General features: G+C 40.7%; 1 protein-coding gene across 2 annotated transcripts in view; it reads left to right on the top strand.

Moving 5' to 3' along the window:
- Csmd1 (CUB and Sushi multiple domains 1) overlaps positions 1 to 19157 on the top strand; it is a 1522453-nt gene that overhangs the window by 1434324 nt on the left and 68972 nt on the right. For both annotated transcript variants that reach the window (XM_076913874.1, XM_034520246.2), the window contains exons 48-50: positions 49 to 195; positions 2242 to 2430; positions 16562 to 16747. In XM_076913874.1, the coding sequence (XP_076769989.1) occupies positions 49 to 195; positions 2242 to 2430; positions 16562 to 16747 (522 nt within the window). The remainder of the gene's footprint in view (positions 1 to 48; positions 196 to 2241; positions 2431 to 16561; positions 16748 to 19157) is intronic.

Genomic DNA, 19157 nt, shown 5'->3' with positions numbered 1-19157 from the left:
TTTTGTAGGTGCCCGCATCTGAAAGTTTTGTTTTTCTGTTTTCTTTAGGTTCTTCTGGACAAAGTCCTCTGTTAGTGGTCTTAAGTGGAAACCACACTGAACAGTCCAATTTCACCAGCAGAAGTAACCATCTATACCTCCGCTGGTCCACAGACCATGCAACCAGCAAGAAAGGATTCAAGATTCGCTATGCAGGTGAATAGGAGGGCCTGGACATCATCTGGAGTGGCTTTCAGTGCCACATTTGTCTGGACACTAAGTCTAGGTTATGGTGAAATTCTGACTTCTGACAAAGATCAGCAAGAGAAAAATCATAGTGGGGAATTCCTTAGAGTGAGAGCCCTAAACTAAGGAGATAACTTGATTAATATGTAATAAATAATTGATTAAAGAGAAAATATTAAAATTTTACACAGTGGACAATAAAGACATTTGCCCCAAATTATAGCAATATAATCAAAATTAGCATTAACATTGGGAACAAATGAGAGTTTGTCATAAATGGTGTAAACAGTAATCACTGTTGTCCTTAGCAAGTCACTCTATCTATTGCATTCTATAAATTTATCTTTACATATGCCTATACTTTATATACTTTTCTATATTTTATATAAACATTTATAAGTCTATATTTGGCATACATATATGTGTAGTTTTATGTGAAAATCTGAGGTATTTTATCCTTTCCCCATACTTAATCATTGTAAGTTGTTATTTGTATGAAATTAATTAAATGTCCCAGTACATTAATAAAATGATAAGCCCTATGTACATTGTTCAGTGCAATCTGACCCACACCAGTGTTTCCATTACCCCATGAGAGCAAGGGGACTGAATTTCTGGGAACAGTTCAGTTATGAAACACAACCCTCTGAGCTCTTCCTAGTCAGTGGCAAGTGGGGTTATTTTGGAGATCTGTCTTCCTTGGAATGGTAGCACCCAGCGCATTAAATGCAGGGTCTTATGGAAAGCTTTTTAACTCCCATTGGTGATGTATGTTTTTAGGGTGGAGACCAGCCCCAGGGAGCAAGGTGGCTGTTAGGGGCTGGAAGATTCTATTCTTCTCTGGTTAGATTAGAAAACCTCATAAGCAGGCAGACTTTGGAAATTGTGGTGTTGAGAGAACAATGGGCAGGGGATTCAGACATTCTTCCCCTGAAAATGTGATTAAAAACGTGTTCAGGCCTGTGCCACAGTACCCAAACAGGGATTGAACACACGGACAGCCTTGTTCCTAGTATTTCCAAGGCCTTTAATTCTAGTTCCTGTTTCTGATCACTGAGGGTACTTGCCTGCATGTATACCCATAAAAATTGTGTGTGTGTGTGTGTGTATGTGTGTGTGTGTGTGTATGTGAAATTTATAGAAAACTGATACTTGAAAGCTTAAAGGCTGGAGAGATGGCTCGTCGACTAAGGACATGTGGTGATCTTTTTTTATAGAGGATCCAGGTTTGTTTCCCAGTGCCTTATAACCACTTGCAACTCTAGTTCCAGAAGATCTGACTCCCCTTTTCTGGTCCCCAAGTGTACCAAACACACATTTCATGCACAGGCATACATGCAAGCAAAAACATACATGCACATAAAAAAATAAAATTTAAATAAATAAAAACTGATAGTCATCTTTACATTTAAAACTGTCTCCTAGCAAAAGGGGATACTTGTTACTAATACAAATTTCCCTTTGTAACATAAAGTTCTACATTTTTAATGCTTGAGCAGAGAGTTTACCCTTATCTCATGTATTATATTTAAAAAAAATGTTTTATATCTGTATGAAAGCAAAATCCATCAGATGACTAAAATTCCGTGTTCTTGATTGCAAAAAAACCTCCAATGCCTGTTGGGTTTTTTTGTTTGTTTGTTTGTTTGTTTGTTTTGTTTTAATCATTTCTTTCTTAAAATGTAGAGAATGTTTAGGTAGTAAGAGTGGTACCCTGAGCAAGACCACATCGCTTCTTACCCTTGTCTTTATGAGTGACAGCCTTAGGGTACCTTGTGGGAAGCCCACTATGAAGATCTGCCACTTCCTGCCCGTGTTGTAGTCAGCACTCTGGCTAGTGTTAAAACACAGCAGCAGTGCCCTGATTATTCACAAGGAAACTCTGCGGGGCTCCTAGACTCTTACTTTAAAAGCAGGCACTTGCTGCTCATTTCCCAGCTTTTAAATCCCTTTTGTTTGCCGTGCCTGTGTCCCCAGTTGGTTTGTAACCTGCTTGTGTCTGTTGCCCTGTCCCAGCTCCTTACTGCAGCCTCACCTCTACACTCAAGAATGGTGGCATTTTAAATAAAACCGCCGGGGCAGTGGGGAGCAAGGTATACTACTTCTGCAAGCCTGGATATCGAATGATTGGCCACAACAATGCAACGTGCAGGCGGAACCCAGTGGGCATATATCAGTGGGACTCGATGGCACCGCTTTGCCAGGGTAAGAGATGGCTTCCACCCAACCCCAGTTGCTATTCTTTGTTCTGATTTTAATTGTTCTCCAAAAATGAGAAAGATTGTGCATAAGAGCTGATGAGAAACAGAACATCAGTGTAGTTGTTCCTTTGCTCCTTGATGTGACAAATACCCAACAAAAAGCAGCTCAGGAGAGGAAGGCTTGTTTTGGCTCATGGTTCCTGGGTATGATTTATCCCAGCAGGATCCCCAGAAGGATGGTTTGGTGGTTCTAGGCTATGATGGTCAGAGATCAAGGCCCCTTGCTCATAACCCTGAACAAAGATGCTGAGAGGAAGGAATACTTGTTCTCAGCTATCTTTGCCCTTCCCCTTTTTGTTCAGTATGGGCTTTCAAGTCATGAGAATGGGCTACTCAAATTCAGGGTGGGTCTTCCTCCCAAGTCAGTCCTTTCTGTTAATGCTCTTGACCACACACTCAGTATGTTGACAATCTTTGGGATTGTAAATCCAGTCAAATGGATAACAGAGACTGATCATCACAGTAGATTTAAAATGGTACAGTTCAACTTCCCATTGATAATGCAAACAGTGCTAACGTTTGCAGAAGGCTCCCTGACTCTGGATTCAGAAAATGAGCAGGCAGTCCCTAGGCTGTGGCTACAGTTACTCTGATTATAATGTGGTCTTCATCTTGAATCTTAGAAAAGGCATCACCTCATTAAAATTCAAAATAACTTTACCTGATCGTTATGTCAAAAATACCCTATCAAAAATCCTCACTTCCTTGGTTTAGATTAAAAACTTTCCTTTGAGTCACAATATTTGGTTTTCATTTTCTTTGGCCATTTTAATATGGGGCTTATTAATGTTGATTTCAATATTTTGTTGTTTTTAAATTTTATATATCAGATGCATAGAAACTAAATTTTCATGTAAAATGTTTTAATGTAGACAAGGGTTTGGGGTGGCAAAACTTTCATAGTTTTGTCTTACTGAGGTTTATATTCACAATAAAGACTCTCAGCCTCTGAAAGTCAGTAATAAGTTATGAGTAGATCTTAAAATCAGCAGTCTCATTTGCCTCTTATATAACCTGCTCAGTTTTCTACAACTGCTGGACGAGAGTGTATTGGACACGGATCATGTTTGCATGTCTTAAATGGCATCACTGTTATCAGAACACTACCTTGGTTTCTCTTTTCGCTTTCAGAAGTCTTCGTTAATGTAAAATAAACAGATAGCTCCCAGTAGCTTATGCTACTCGGGAGTGCTAAAAGTTTCCTCCAAAGGTGGCTACTTGGACAAAAAAAAAATTAATAATGCTTATTTGCTCTCAGTGTTTTGTGACTGTTGGTGTATAAAGTGGTATTGAAGTTACTTGACCAGGCACTTGCCCACTTGGCAAATTTAAACAAAGCAACACATTTGTGTCCTCACAAGACAAGTATTTGGACCCACATAATTTCCTTTAAGATGCTTCATCAAGTACCAGAATCTTTTGGTCTTTGCTGTTTTCATTGGCTTTGTTTTGGTCCTGGTCTTAGTGAATCCAGTACATTGGCAGGAATGTTACTCAAATGAGGAATCAGGTGAGACACGAGGAAGTCCTAATTCCTTGGTGTCAAGGGAACATCTGATGACCTTATTATTTCCTGCTCTTTAAAATGGGAGTATTGATAGTTGGCTGTCCAGAGATTGGAAGACTTAAGGACTGAGGGACACTATACCTTCCAATATAATGTGAAGGTAGCTAGTACCATTGGGTCTGAATGAAGACTCACATGGCACTTACTCCAGGATTACTTGGTACTCCAGGCATCCCAAATGACAGGGCTAGGACCCAGGCCTCTTTTCACCCATGATGGCTTGTCCTTAAAGCGTGGCTCACACAGTCTCTGTCTTGACAGTCTGGGAAGAACAGGAGCGCCAGACCAGATGTCATCCATGGGTTTCTGAGAAGTGAGGGTTATTTTTCACTCTTAGCTTGACCTTTTAAATGATCTCTCTCAGCAAAGCTGTCTTGGTTTTTTTATCCTCACTGATAAAGCCAAGCATATCTCCAGTCCAGCAGCCTTCACTTCCTGCCTCAGAGCAAGAAACTCTGCCAAGCAGCTGTTTCATTATCAATACACTGATCTTCATCGTAAGGAGCAGCCTGTGCAGGAGCTGAGATTTCCTGCGCTATCTTGGAGATGCAGTTAAGCGGGAGCATCACAGAGCACACTTTCAAGCTGCCCCTGTTAAACAGTACAGTGCCCACACAGCTGTTTATCTGAAAGCCGATGCTCAGATGATGCCTTGTATGAGCTGGAGCTCTGGTATGGGCTCGCCTCCCTTTGTTTTTGACTTGCACTTTGCTCGTGTTTCTAAGGGCAACAAAGTAGAAAAAAAAAAAAAAAAAAAAGATCTTGCCCATAAACTGCACAGTTAAGCTTTTGTTCTCAAAAATCAAGCTTTTAAGACATAAACCATTGTTATCTGTTGTCAGATCTTAGTTTATTCAAAGATAGATTTGAAGAGCAGACCGTCTTTGATTGAAGCGATCTCTCTTATCGGTGGATGACAGAGTTTGACTTTGAGCAGTTAATGACTTCATATCTTTCATAACTCATAACTTTGAGAACTCCATTAGCTCTAATTTGTTTAAAAATCACATCACACAGAAACATACACTGCACCCTGAAATTACAAGACCGAAAGTCTATATATCTCAATGAACTTCTATAGAGTTAGAATTATCTCATAGAATCTTAAAGGCTGTGGAGGTAGGCAAAGACATGGCAGGGTAAGAGCTGTGTTTCCTGAGGTTCTACGTATGCTGCTCTTTAACTGTGTGAACATGAGTTCCTACGGATAATGCGATTCAAGGAGACGTCACTGTGAGCATCTGAGAATCAGCTAGCTCTATGACCTCGGTATTGCAAACATTGCCTGCTTCCAGAGCTGCCATCTTCCTGAAGGATTAGGATCTTTACCTTTAGAAGTTAATTGCAAAGCATCCTTTATGAAGCTAAAGAATTCAATCTGAAGCACTGGAGTAACTAAATAATTGATTAATTAATTGGTTTATTTGGTAAGTCATAATGCATTTTTTTACATATGGGCATAAATCACGGGGGTTAATTGTGAGCCTTGGCTTCAATTTCGTATGCAAATTTACTTCTATAATGCCCTTTTGTCCTGGGAGTAACTCAACAGCTCAAAAGATATAGATTTGTTTAGAAATTAATGGTAGTTTAAATGCAATATTAAAATGATGACTAAGAGTTTTACGTGTGTGTCTCTCTCCCTCTCTCTCTCTCCCTCTCTTTCTCTCTCTCTCTCTCTGTGTGTGTGTGTGTGTGTGTGTGTGTGTGCATGTGTGTGTGGGTGTGTAAAAATAGATTAGAGATAGTATGTGAGCCATGCTCAAAACTGTAGGCATATGCATCAAAGCCCTATTGAACCCAGACTTCTAAATCCTAACAAGAAAAATATAAAGTGAAGTCCATCCATTGACGCTGAATCAGGATGGAACCAACCACACTCATGTTGCAGGTCTGAACTAGCAGCTGTTCTAGGAGTCAAGTGTGTCCCTCCCATGATTACTGAGGGAGGCTTTTCTAAGGGTGTGAGCCTGCAGGGGTTCTTGCTTAAGATTTGGCCTCAGGATCTATATTTTCAGAGCAGACACTTCCTCACCTGTTTTGTTTGAAGTACCAAACAAAAGTATTGGCCTTAAGTCCTTCCAAAGCACAAGGTACAAAGGTCCCATTGAAAGAGGAACTGTCATATGATGCCAACACTGACAAATTAGTGTCACTAGGCTTTCAGTGAGCACTTGCTGACTTGTCTAAAGTCAACACACAAAAGGAGCTGAGTAGGTGACAACTTCCTCTTCTGCATGGTAATAGACTGTATGATCTGAATTCTTTCTGTGAGGAACCAGGCAGTAAACCAGGCCATGCACAGTCAGTCCTGTTGCATTTGTCTTCAGTTTTTTTGATCCATTTTTAGTGTGTGAGTTGAGAACATGTCATCTGGAGACTAGTTCTGACTAATGACCTCATGTCTGCCAACATTTGCAGTGATAGGAGCGGTCAAGTCCAGGCCATGCTTCAAAGTACAGTTCTATCACTCACCAGGGTGCAAATCCTAGCTCAAGAATTTTCCCAAGGGGACATCATTTCCCTGTATCTTGTGATAAATTAAATAATGTATCTCCCCTGCCCGTGCATAATGCAGAAAAGTACGGCAAATGTGGCTCATGATTGAGGTAATAGTGAGGGTGTGTGTGCCAAGTCATTTCTCATAAGGTAGCTGGACAATGTGTGTACAGAAAGATTTTTAATCACAAGAGTGTTATGAGCTCCCTGGGTTGAAACAGAGACCAGCCGTGACCCTGGCATGAAAGAAAATTGTGTGGTGTGTTAGCACTGCTTGCCATGGAAATGTAGGCATGTTATACAGAATATACAAAATGAAGTAAAGGTGAGTGGAAGGATCTGGCCTTTGTCTTCCATTTCTGCAGCATGCGAAAGGGTGGAGAGTTGATGGGCAGGACAGATGGAAGAGTAGCACCTAACTTTTGATTTAGCATGCAGGACCTTGATAACGATGACTTCAAATTCAGTGAAAGACCAAGAGTGGAGATGGTCCAAACATAGGCCACCGAATAATTGATGAGCTTTCATTAAAGGGACAGTATGGCCTTTACTTTAAAAACTGACAGTTTACAAATTCCAGGCCCTCTAGAAGGGAAAGCTGTCTGAATGGGATGCCGTTCCACAGGTGACTGAGGGAAAACCCTGTTGGGCATATAGGAATAAATGTGTGGTCCTTAGGGAACTGGCTTTGGAAGATTCTTAAAGGATTGAAAGCTGAATCATCAAGACAAGCAGGCTGTCCAGTGTTTGCAGAGAACTGGATGTGATAGAGTCAGGACAAGACAGTGTACTAGTTGTCTCCGTGGGACTGGGCATCAATCTGAGCATCTGAGGAAAAGGATGTGGTCCATGATGCTAACAATGGCTTTTTCCATGTGGTTTCTAACATATGGAGTGCAGTTGAGAGGAATCAGCCTGAAACCAGCCCAAGTGATGTTTTCCCTTTTGTGATTATGATGTAGTTATAAGAATGCTTATCAGCAGGGCCTAAGGACCCCGGGATTTAGGTTTGGCCCTAGATATTTTGACACCTGGGAGGTTCCAACTGATATGTGGCATCAAGAATCAAACTACACATCCCTCAAAAGAAGATATGTGGTCCAGAAGCTTAGCATGATAAAGAGATTAAGGTCACCTGTTTATTTGTATTTTTCATAGTTTAATATATTTTAATAGCAAACTTAGAGAAACAGAAAATAGGAAATAACAACATACATACATGTATGCATCTATGCAGGACAACACAGTTTTAAAAAGTACAGTGACTGGCTGAATGATAAGAAGCATCAATAGAAATGTAGTTACTTTTTAAGAAATCTAAGTGCTAGCACTGTCCAGGAATATTTCTCAGGTTCATTTATAATGGCTATAAAGTTGCACTACTGAGACATGCTCCCGAGACATTTTGACGTGTGTTAATGCTTGTACTCCACGTTTATATTAAAAATTCACACATGAAAATATAAAACCTGCCAACACCTGATTCATGGCCCTGCTTTTACACTCAGTGTCATAGACGTTGTTAACTCTTGACCTCTGCTGGGAAAACATCTAACATTCAGGATAACAGGAAGAAAAAAGAAAATATATGATTTATTTTTCTTTTGCGAATGAAATGTTTCCCCTCCATGTTTCTTAAGCATGTTCTATGTATGTACTGAGCTACATGAGTACCTTTTGGTATAATCTTACATGTTTGGCTGTGCTAACACACAGGTTGGTATTGTTCAGCTGCCTTCTGGATCTGTTTTGAAGTCTTGAACAAATTTTCACACCCAAGATGGGAAGCAGAGTCTGGTAGCAGAAGTTCAGTGGGATTCGGATAGTGTCTAATTTCATGGGTGCCCTGGTACCAGCCAGTCACATTGAGGATTCCTCTCCCTCCAGTGGAGCATGAACTTTTGGGAGCAGCTTTATTAGCTGATTATTTCTGATGGCTTTGCTAGGAGTGGATTGTAGGCTATCTGCTTTGTATGAGATGAGAGATTGAAAGGAAGAGAAGGCCTGAGAGATTGGTTTTCTTGGGGTTGCTTTTCAATGTCTTAGGTACACCTCTGTGCTGCTTAGATTTTTAGGTGTTTGTTTAGATGTTATCTTTTTTTTTCCCCAAGTGAGCTTGATAATTATTTCAGTGTCTGTATTTTCACTAGGATGGGCATGGGGTAGCAATCTTTATTTAACGAACAGTTTTCTAAGAACAAGCAGCAATAGAAGAAATAAAAAAAATAGCTCACGTAAAAATTGCTCATATATTCATATATAAATACAGAGAGGAGGGTATTAATTCAGAGATCCAGACTAACTGCTAGACCAACACAATGACTGGTAATGAAAACTCTTGGTTGTATGAAACCGAGAGTTACATGGACACAAGAATTTAGAAAGGGCACATGGGGAAATTACATTAAATCAAAGCACGCTCTTTGTAGATTGAAGTAGGAAATTTACATCTCATAGATACAGATCTTAATTAACCTAAACATTAACAGGGGTTGAAGTAGCTGCCCAGGGAAATGATCAAAATATGAAGTTTGCTATCCAGAGGAAGTGTTAGATTTTCCCATGATCTAAGACATAAACAGCAGAGAGGATGAAGCCATTAGCAATGTAATTTTTTAATTAATGAATGAAAATCAGAAAACTCTGCTTTATAAGGTAGTGGAGTTATGAAATTCTTCAACAAGTAACATCACGTCTTGACAGTAAGTTTTCGTGTCAGGTTTGTACAGAGAATATGACTATTGGGGGAATGTGGTACTTACCTTGAACCCCATGAAGAAGATCAGAGGAAGGGATATGACAAACTATTTTATTATCTTACTTGTGACATGGAAGAGTTGTGCTATAGGTGAAGGAGCAAAAGTTCAGCACCAGTCATATAGGGTTAAAGTTGCCTTGACTCTACCTAAGCTTGCATTAGGATATACACTCAATATCTGAGTGTTCCCTGTAAAAAAGATGATTGTAAGGAGGAACATGTAATGTCTCATACCACTGTGGTTACTCCAACAATGGAAAGAAAACACACTTAAATAATAGGACCTGTTATAAAATAGTCGTGTTAAATCATGTTGAGCTGGAGAAATGTGCCAGTGGTTAAGAGCACCGTCTGCTCTCGCAGAGGACATGGATTTGGCTCTTAGTAGCTACAATTTTCTTCCCTTCCTCTGTTGCTGCTGTTTTCTGCTAGACATCTCCTACTTTGGTTTATAAACTGAGACAGCCCAATATCGTGTCCTCCATGGAACACTCTTCTGGCCTGACAACATTTACTATCATCTTCCCATTGGGCAACAGCTGGCCTGAGTCACTGAAGAACCAAGTGGTGCTGCAGCCTTCAGACATGATTCCAGCAGAAACAGAGCAGGCTCTTCTTTGAACTTTACCTGTCTAGAGCTTTCTACTCTGGGTACAGGAAAAACATAATGTACACTTTTGATCCTTTATTCTGAAAATCAGCTGGACTGCTGCTCATACCCACTCACTGAGTTCCTAAGTTAGTGGCTTAAACTCACTCTGCATTTTCAAGTATTGGTAATTATAGTTCCTAAAAGAATCAGTAAAGCTTTTTCTTGGGGAAAAAAAAGTATGATTTGCTAGCAACAACTGTTAGGAAATAGAATGTAAGGGCACTCCTCTCTGCATGAGTCTTTCTCTGTTGTCCTGTCAATCACAAGAGCCTTTCAAGTTTAGGAGTCATGCTTAGGTCCACATTATGGGCACTAATCTTTATTTTATTAAAATTCAGACAAATATGCAGGCCAGTGATTTTGAGAATTTATTATGTCCTTCAAAGTCAATTATCCCAAAATGGTGTTCAGTGGGCCTGGAGAGATAGCTTGGCAGTTAAGAGCATCCAGAGTTAAATAGCTCTTCTAGAGGACTCGGGCTTAGTTCGTGCACCTACCTGATGGCTTATGAATCTCTGAACTCTAGTTCTTTTAGATCTGATGCCCTTTTCTAGCCTCCTCAGGCACCAGGTACACACATGGTATGTAAACACATGTGCAGACAGAGTTCACATACATGTAAGAGAAAAAGCAAAAGAAGACTATATTGGTTCTCTTGAATGCTCCGTGATGAGACACAGTTTCGCTTGTCCACAACAAGGGAACATCCCCACGGTTCTATGTCTGACTCCTATCAGCCTGCCCAGGTACCTGTATCAGGGAAACACTGTATGGTTTTGTCATAGTAAAATCCCAGGGTATAAACTTCCAGATTAATGCTATGAAATCTACTTATAATGCCATGCCACCATCACCACTGTCTCTCCCCAGCATGCTTTCTTCATGCAGAAATTTTGTCCCACAGAAAGACAATGCCTGACGCCCACCCCAGCCATGGACATTTAAATTCTTCCCTGTTTCTAAAATTCTACCCAATCCCTTGTGTAAGTAGAATGAACAGGTTCTTTCCTTTTGCTGCTGGCTTTCTCATTCCTCACAGTGCCCCCAGGATTCTCTCTGTTGTGTTGTCTTTTATAATATCCTTCCTTCTGGAAGCTGAGTACTATGTATGTATATGTCAAATTTTGCTATTCATGCATCCGTTAGTGGAAAATTGAGCAGCTTCTACATGTTAGTGACTATGAACAATGTTACTGAGAATATGAGTGCACAGTTATATCTCTTAGACACTATATTTGGGCACCAACTCAGAAATAGAATTGTTAGGTAACACCAAAGCTCCATTCCTAGGTATTTAAAAAAGAAGCACTTATGTGTGAGTGTGTGTATGAGAGAGAGAAAAAAAAAGAGAGAAAGAGAGAGGGGGAAAGAGGGAGGGGAGAGAGAGACAGAGACACAGAAAGAAACAGAGAGACAGAGAGACATAGAGAAACAGAGACAAAGAGAGACATAAGAGAAAGAGGGAGACAGAGACAGACAGAAACAGAGAGAGACACAGAGACAGAAAGACAGGGAGAGCCAGAGAGAGACATACAGAAAGGGGGGTATGAGAATGTATGAGGGTCAGAGGACAAATTGCAGACATTATTTATCTCCTTCAACCATAGTCACCAGGATAGAACTCAGGTGGTTAGATGTAGTGGCAGGTGCCTTTGCTCTCTGAGCCATCTTGCTGGGCTACGTTCTTCAGTTTTGAGTCCGCATAAGGAGGGGGCTGTTTCTAACAGTGACTATCATAGCTCATTACGGGGAGGGGGAGGTGTCCACTGCCATCTTCAATTACACTTGCTATTTTTTAGCTTCTAATGTAGGTTTTATTGTTCTTATTTTTGTGAAAGCCAGGGACAAATAGCTACCCCAAGAGTAGCAGGGGCAACCTCTGAGTGATCAATATTACAGCGTGTGAGCCTCTTCGCACCTCATGGCGACCACCTACCAGCGCCATGCATGTGCCCCCCACATCATTTATGTCTGCTTATGGGCCATGGAGCTCTGGGGAGCAGCTCCTGAGATGCTGGAGTCAGAGCTTGAACCCAAGTGTTCACCTGTGTCTTAAATTCCTCTGGTTATCTTTCTTTACATGCTTGCTTTTTATGCATTAAAGCTTTGTTTTACATTCCTAAGGGAAAAAAAAAACTGTTACTTTTCAACTTTGCTACCTATACTTCTCTGTGGCTTTGTACCAGTAGGTGGATGATGCAGTTGTATTTTACAGCTGTGTTACATGTGTTTCATGTTAGGTAGGTTACCAATGCAAAAGTTCTGGAGACTGTGAGACAAGGTCAGAGTTATTTTAACCAACCACTTGGATGGAGACATGAAAGGAGCCTTTTGTGATAATTTTGTTAGTTGCAGTTTGTTTTTTATTTTGTCCTTGGGCTATCTTGTGCTAAATGTTTCCAAGAGGTTTGGAAGAGCTGAATGGCCTCTCAGCTACATTCTGGTCTATCCTACTGTACAGCTGACCATTATCACACTGCCCATAGATTTTAAATTGCTCGTCTATATAATTTAGGTTCTTCAAACCCCACTCTTGCCTCCCTCTATCTATCATTCCTCTCAGAAACTATGTCAGCCCTCATAACAAAGGGAAGGACATTTCTCAGGCTAACCTGTGGCCCTGCATATTCCTGCAGTTACATTTTCATGGCCAGTAATAGACTTGGGAGCTTCTGTCTCTCCCTCTTCGTGTGCTGTGGGTTTCCTTTTGTTCATCACAGTCCATTGATTTTGAATGTCCACAAGATGCAGTTAAGCTTCAAGCACAAGGTTTTTTCATCACTAAGTACTCAAAGAAGTAACTTAAGAAATCTAAGACAGAGAAAAAAAAAAAAAAACAGGCAAAGGAGCCTCAGGAATGTTAGCGACAATGATCAGCTGCACTGTGGCCTTTGTTTTTAGGATTGCATTTTGAAAACATTTTTTTAACCTGATTGTCTATGAATTAGTAGGCTGGTGCTATCTTGATACTAGACAGGAAAATAAATCTGCGTATTTGTGGGTAGTAGCCTGGGGTCAGTAATCACGATGTATGTAGTACCTGAGATATGAACCCTATCACAGCTTTGAATGGGTCAGAAAAACTCAGGAAAGGGAGGCTGGAAGGAGCTATCAGTGGTTTAGAGCACTGCTGTTCCATGGGCTTGGGCTCAGGGTTTGATTCCCAGCATCTACATAGCACCTCCCAGAAGTCTATATCTGTAACTCCAATTCCCAGAGATCTAACAACTTCTTGCTTCCTTGGCCACCAGATACATACATGGTAAACTGACATATTTGCACATAACATAAAAATACATAGTAACAACAATAGAAGAAGTCCAGTAAGGGCATAATAGCTCTAAAATCTATGTTATTCACAATCCACATTAGTGATTGGTATGTGATTTGTTATGTGTTAAGGGTTGAATGAGGTAATATATAGGAAATACATTTCCACTGTCCCAGGAGATTTATCAACAAATTTACCAAATAATTTTGGTTATGATAACAATGTTGATAAATGGGAATACGAGCTCTAAAATTCTCTCCATTCATATAATTTTCTGAATCTATTGACATTACCATTGGAGTGTCTTGTCTGTGGAAAATCAGAGAGGTGATGTGACCAAGAACATCACTGGCTTTGGGAATATTCAGGATTAGTCTTCACATCTCTGAACTTTGGTCCAGATCGTTCTCATTTCTGTTGATGATGGCAGAAGCATCCTGAGAGATTCTCCACCAGTTCTTCCGAGCTGCTCCCCTCAGTGAATTGTGAATCAATGGTAGGTCTTTTCAGAAAAGCGATGGAGTAGGAACATTTATTTTTAACTAGTGGTTTAAATATGGAAGACAATGCTGGCTTAATTTCAGAGTCTTAGACATATAATCCCATGGGTTGAACAGAGCAAAGAATCACAGAAAGCAAGTCACTGAAGGCTGGAGAGTCAACAGTGGCCCTCCCGCCAGCTCCTTTAATGAACACTCTCCTGGGGATAAAAACTGTACTTCAAATCCCAAAGTAGGCTGCTCATTACTGAGCAGACCATGTAGGGAAGATTCTCCGGAGTCCTCCAAAGCAGACTTCACTTTCCTTTGAAAGATTTTAGGTTGAACAGAATCATCTGTAAGGCTGTCTGACTTGGCCCCCTGGGTAAGAGCTCCTTTTATGAGTGTTTCCTATGAGCTTGTGGGATGTTATCTTTCCCACTTAACCTGCAGGAGATGTCATTTCATTCCATGCTTGCCCCCAAGTAAGAATCTTATAGGAAGTGGAGACTGGGCATGGTATATATAGTTAAGTTGGGGGGAACATTAGGATTAAAGACACATATGTGGTTATCTGGAAGAAATATAGTGGGGAATGGAGACATGGAAACATAATGGGATACAAAGAACTTTTTAAAAGGGACAACATTCATGACATGTCCTACATTCGTTAAAGATTATCAGTTTTTAAAGACTGAATAGGCTTCGGGTGGATAGCTTGTCTGCTGGTAAGTTTCTTAGACAGAGAACAGTGGTTTGGGAAAAACTCCAATTATTGTTTGCTATTTAGAACACTCTCCCCAAAATAATGATTACACATAAGCATGACATTTGTTATAAGTTAATATTATATTACATGAAACAGATATTTCAAATGGTTGAGATTATGAAATGGAGGTCAAGAAGAATGTTAGAACTGTAGAGAAGGGAGGAATTCTGTGAGACATTGTCGTCTAAACATGGTGGGGACTTTGAACTCATGGCAACTGAGGCTTCCTGAATAAAACCTGCCCAAGAGTGAATCTACAGTAGATTCTACAAGGGATAGAAGAGGAGTTGATAAGGCCCTGTTGTTTTCTGTAAATCTATTGGTACTTCATGGTTGCTAGAAGAAAGGGTGTGATTTTACTCAGTGGTGATGATGCCAATGGCAAGTGTGCCTGCCAGTAGAGATCCCCTTTGTCTGTACTTATGCCAACTCCACTGAAATACAGTGCTTCCAAACTCCAAAAAGAAGAAGAAGAAGAAGGAGGAGGAGGAGGAGGAGGAGGAGGAGGGGGAGGGGGAGGAGGAGGAGGAGGAGGAGGAAGAAGAGGAGGAGGAGGAGGAGGAGGAGGAGGAGGAGGAGGAGGAGGAGGAGGAGGAGGAGAAGGAGGAGAAGGAGGAGAAAGGAGGAGGAGGAGAAAGGAGGAGGTAGGAGGAAGAAGAGGAAGAAGAAAAGGAGAAGGAAGAAGAAGAGGAGGCAGAAGAGGAGGAGAAAAAGAAGAAAGGAAGAGGAGAAGAAGGAAAAGAAAAAAGAAGGAGGAAGAGAAAGAGGAGGAGGAGGAGGAGGAGGAGGAGGAGGAGGAGGAGGAGGAGGAGGAGGAGGAGGAGGAGGAGGAGAGGAGAAGAGGGAGGAGGAAGAGGAAATTAAGGCTGTCTATGAAAAAGAGTTTCAGTAGGAGTGGGAGGAGAGAGTATGAAAGTAATAGGGTAGACATCCAGCATACTGTGCACGTATATGAAGTTATAAAAAATAAACAATAGCCAACACATGAAAAACATTCATCTCTCTCTCTCTCTCTCTCTCTCTCTCTCTCTCTCTCTCTCTCTCTCTCTCTCTCTCTGTGTGTGTGTGTGTGTGTGTGTGTGTGTGTGTGTGTGTGTGTGTTAATTTTCCAGGTAATTCAGAAGTTATTAGCCTTGATTTAGATGCACTGCTGAGCTTGAGCAATCTGGTTACCTTTGTACAAGCCTCCTTTGTATTCCCATAGCAAAGTTCTTTAAAGACTGAGTAATTTATGGGAAAAGATATCCATCTGACTCATAGTTCTGGACTTCTAAACGTGGCATGGAGTAGGGTCATCACTGGTGAAAGTCCCCTGCACATCAGGAAGCATCATGGTGGGAGCTTGTTTGAGAGAAGCTAATCCTATGAGTCAAGAAGACAGTGAACTTGGAGAAGTCTGACTTCCTCTTTCAACAGCTTTGTTAGCTCATGAGAACTACCCTGGGTCCCAAGAGAAGGCAATTGCTTTCAGGATAAGAACTTCCAGACGACCACCCCCAAGCTCTTAAAGATTCTCACACCTTGTTTCTACAAGGAGACCACATTCCCAACACAGAAGCCAGTGAAGGGCCTGCCAGGCAAAGCACAGCATCATTTTAAAAGAAACTATGTGTTGAAGAAAAGAAGTCAGGAAAAGTAGAGAGGAAAGGGAGGTGGGCAACCGTGCATCCATGCCTAATTCCTGTGGGTCTTGATTATCAAAGCCATTGTTGAGATGGTAAAGAAGTGGCCTACCTTTGTCCTTCTCTCCACAGTCACCCAAGATAGAATGGAGGATTGGTACTTGAACACACAACAAAACAAACATGCTGTGACTAGCCTATGTCTAAGTGAAAGTCATCACCCAGTCCCTCCAGCATCCCTCTAATACAGTGTTTGACACTGAACCATTTTCTACCATTTCAATAAGTCTTCCACTGTTTCTCATGAATCTTTTGCATCCTTAAAATTCTGAAAAGGTGTGTGCTTTTAACAGACATGAAGAATGTGATTAAAAAGTCTGTCTATGAGATAAAACATAAAGACAAATTTTAATGAAGTCTTGTAAGGATAAGCATGTTTTTCTCCTTTATCCTTTCAGCTGTGTCCTGTGGAATTCCAGAGGCTCCAGGAAACGGCTCATTCACAGGCAATGACTTCACCTTAGACAGTAAAGTGACTTACGAATGTAATGAAGGCTTCAAGCTGGATGCCAGTCAGCAAGCCACTGCTGTGTGTCAAGAAGATGGCCAGTGGAGCAACAGAGGAAAGCCACCCACATGCAAACGTAAGTGCGCATGTCTAATTGCATGTCTATAGAGTCTTCACCTGGACCAGCATTCACTGAGAACATGTGTGAGTTTAGCTTTCAGAATACAGGTCTCCTCCCAGTGTTGTGAGAACTTGGTCTCTTTCATCCTAAGAACACCAACAACTCCCACAAAGACAACATCCACCACTTCAAATGAGCTGTGTAAATTCTGGATGATAGCCCAGTAAATTCTATGAATTCCATCACAATCTATAAAATGTAACTTAACTCACCAAACCTTATTCTTGTTGCCATCTTAAATATGGGCAGAAGCTCCTGACATTGAACTCAACAACAACACTCAATGTAAGGTGTGAAAATGTGAAGCAGTGGGAGTTTTGGCCTCCATTTTTCACATGTTTGAGGTCTTTGAAATAAGAGGCATTGCTTCATTTGTGTTATTTGCGATGCACTCTTTATGCATACCATGGGCTACCAAGGGAAACACCAATCTCATTTGTAATGTGGAATAAGACTTCTAGGAAGCTATTTTCAGTGCACAGTAGTATTCTTACAAGAGTCAAACATGAGTGAGTAAAGGGAAGGGAAAAATGGGTATTTTTAATTATACTTTAAGTAAAAATAATAAATATTTTGAAAAGAAAAATTATTTAAGCATGAAAAGTTTGAATACACTGTAAAATATAGACTTAAATGGTAGCAAACCATGCTGAGAGGCCAAGCTTAACAAAAGTTACACACACACATGCCTACACACATGTGTACACTCATACACGTATGTATATATGCAAACATAATTTATACAGCAAAAATTTTGTCACAGACATATTAAAAATATTTACCTGGAGTTAACTTGCCCTTCTGGTATTTCAAAACTTAAAAATATATAATATTATTTTTGCTTTAATGATATTTTAGTAACATGTTTAATTGACCTTTGATTATAGAATTAGTTTTCTTTCGTCTTTTTGTATATTTTAGTTATGTTAAAAGTTTAAACTCTGGATAAAAAATGTACACAAGTTTATGCAAAATCTTTATCAGGACAGAAAAGAAAAGTCAAATCTCACCAGGAGGCTCACTGCCATCTCTTACTCTAGCTCTAGGGATCCAACATCCTTTTCTGGCCTCCAATGGCTCCTGTACATTTATGGTACACGGACATTCAGGAACACAGAAGAGACACATGTAACTGCCAACCAATCTTTTTCAAGACACTGTTTGTACTTAAAATGTATACTGGGTTGTTTAGCATCTTCTTTTTCCCTGTTACTGTAAAGAGTCAAAATCCTATGGAAACTAGGAGTAGTCTTAGGCACAAAGGGGACTTCGATTTACACACTGATGAGAACTTGGCTGCCTTCACACTGTGGGACAGTCACTGGGCAAGAGACAAGAAGGTACCAGGAGACCAGATGGGAGCAAGCCTTCTGTGTATCAGTCAGCATCTGCAGCAGTGGCCATGGGCTTGCCTTATCACTTTTAAACAGGAGACAGAGAAGCATAAGGGGACAAGTCAGAATCTGACAGCCACCCTACAGAGCGGGACAACCCATCCCACCCCATTCCTGGGTAATTCATTTCACCAACCATCTGTGCTAGGAGAAGAAGAAGGAAAACCTAGACCTCTAGGGCCTTCAAGCTCTTCTGAGGACAAGAACCTTGTAAGGAAACTCATTACTTTCTATAGTTCTTTATAAAACCAATACAGTATGTATCCAGGAACTGAGACTATGGGTGGCTCTGTCATCATTACCCAGACTGAAGGCTACATTAGACTCAGTTACTGGTCTTTGCTCTAGAGCTGACACTGAATAGTAGCAGCAAGACTAATGTTTTTGAAAACAGGCATTTATTTACTGTCTGTCTGAACAACTAGGTCCAGGAATTACATCCAAGACATTTACGCTTGACTCTGCTATAAACTAGACTGACAGTGAGTAAAAGGAGGAGCTTAACTGCAAAGGTGCCTGTATCCCTCCCCAGCAAGGCTCAGCTTTTCATTTACCAGCCACTAGAATCTCCCAACCCCATTTCTCCAAAATCAACATAGAACACCAGGAAGACTAACCTACCAACACCTCTAATCTGATCTGAAAGCAACCGCACTTGAGAAACAGCAATAAAGTCAAGCTTTGACTCAACAGGGGCAGCCTGTGCATATCAGACACATGTCAATGAAGAAAGACCACATGCTAAGGTCTCATAATAAAAATATAAATGCTATAAGAGACCCAGAAAAGGTACCTCCCCCTAAATCCACCAGTCTTGTAAAGATGTTCTTACTGAGAATTACCTTGATGAACCACAAGACACAAAACTTAAAAGAGCAATCATAACTTCAATCAATTGATTATTTCCTGAGCTAATAGTCTTGCTTCTTGGGCTTTTGAAGTTCCACCGCTCAGCCCATTTCCCTCACGCC

Source organism: Arvicanthis niloticus, chromosome 16 (assembly GCF_011762505.2).
Source record: "Arvicanthis niloticus isolate mArvNil1 chromosome 16, mArvNil1.pat.X, whole genome shotgun sequence".
NCBI classification, from domain to species: Eukaryota; Metazoa; Chordata; class Mammalia; order Rodentia; family Muridae; genus Arvicanthis; species Arvicanthis niloticus.
This window is presented reverse-complemented; position numbering and strand designations above follow the sequence as displayed.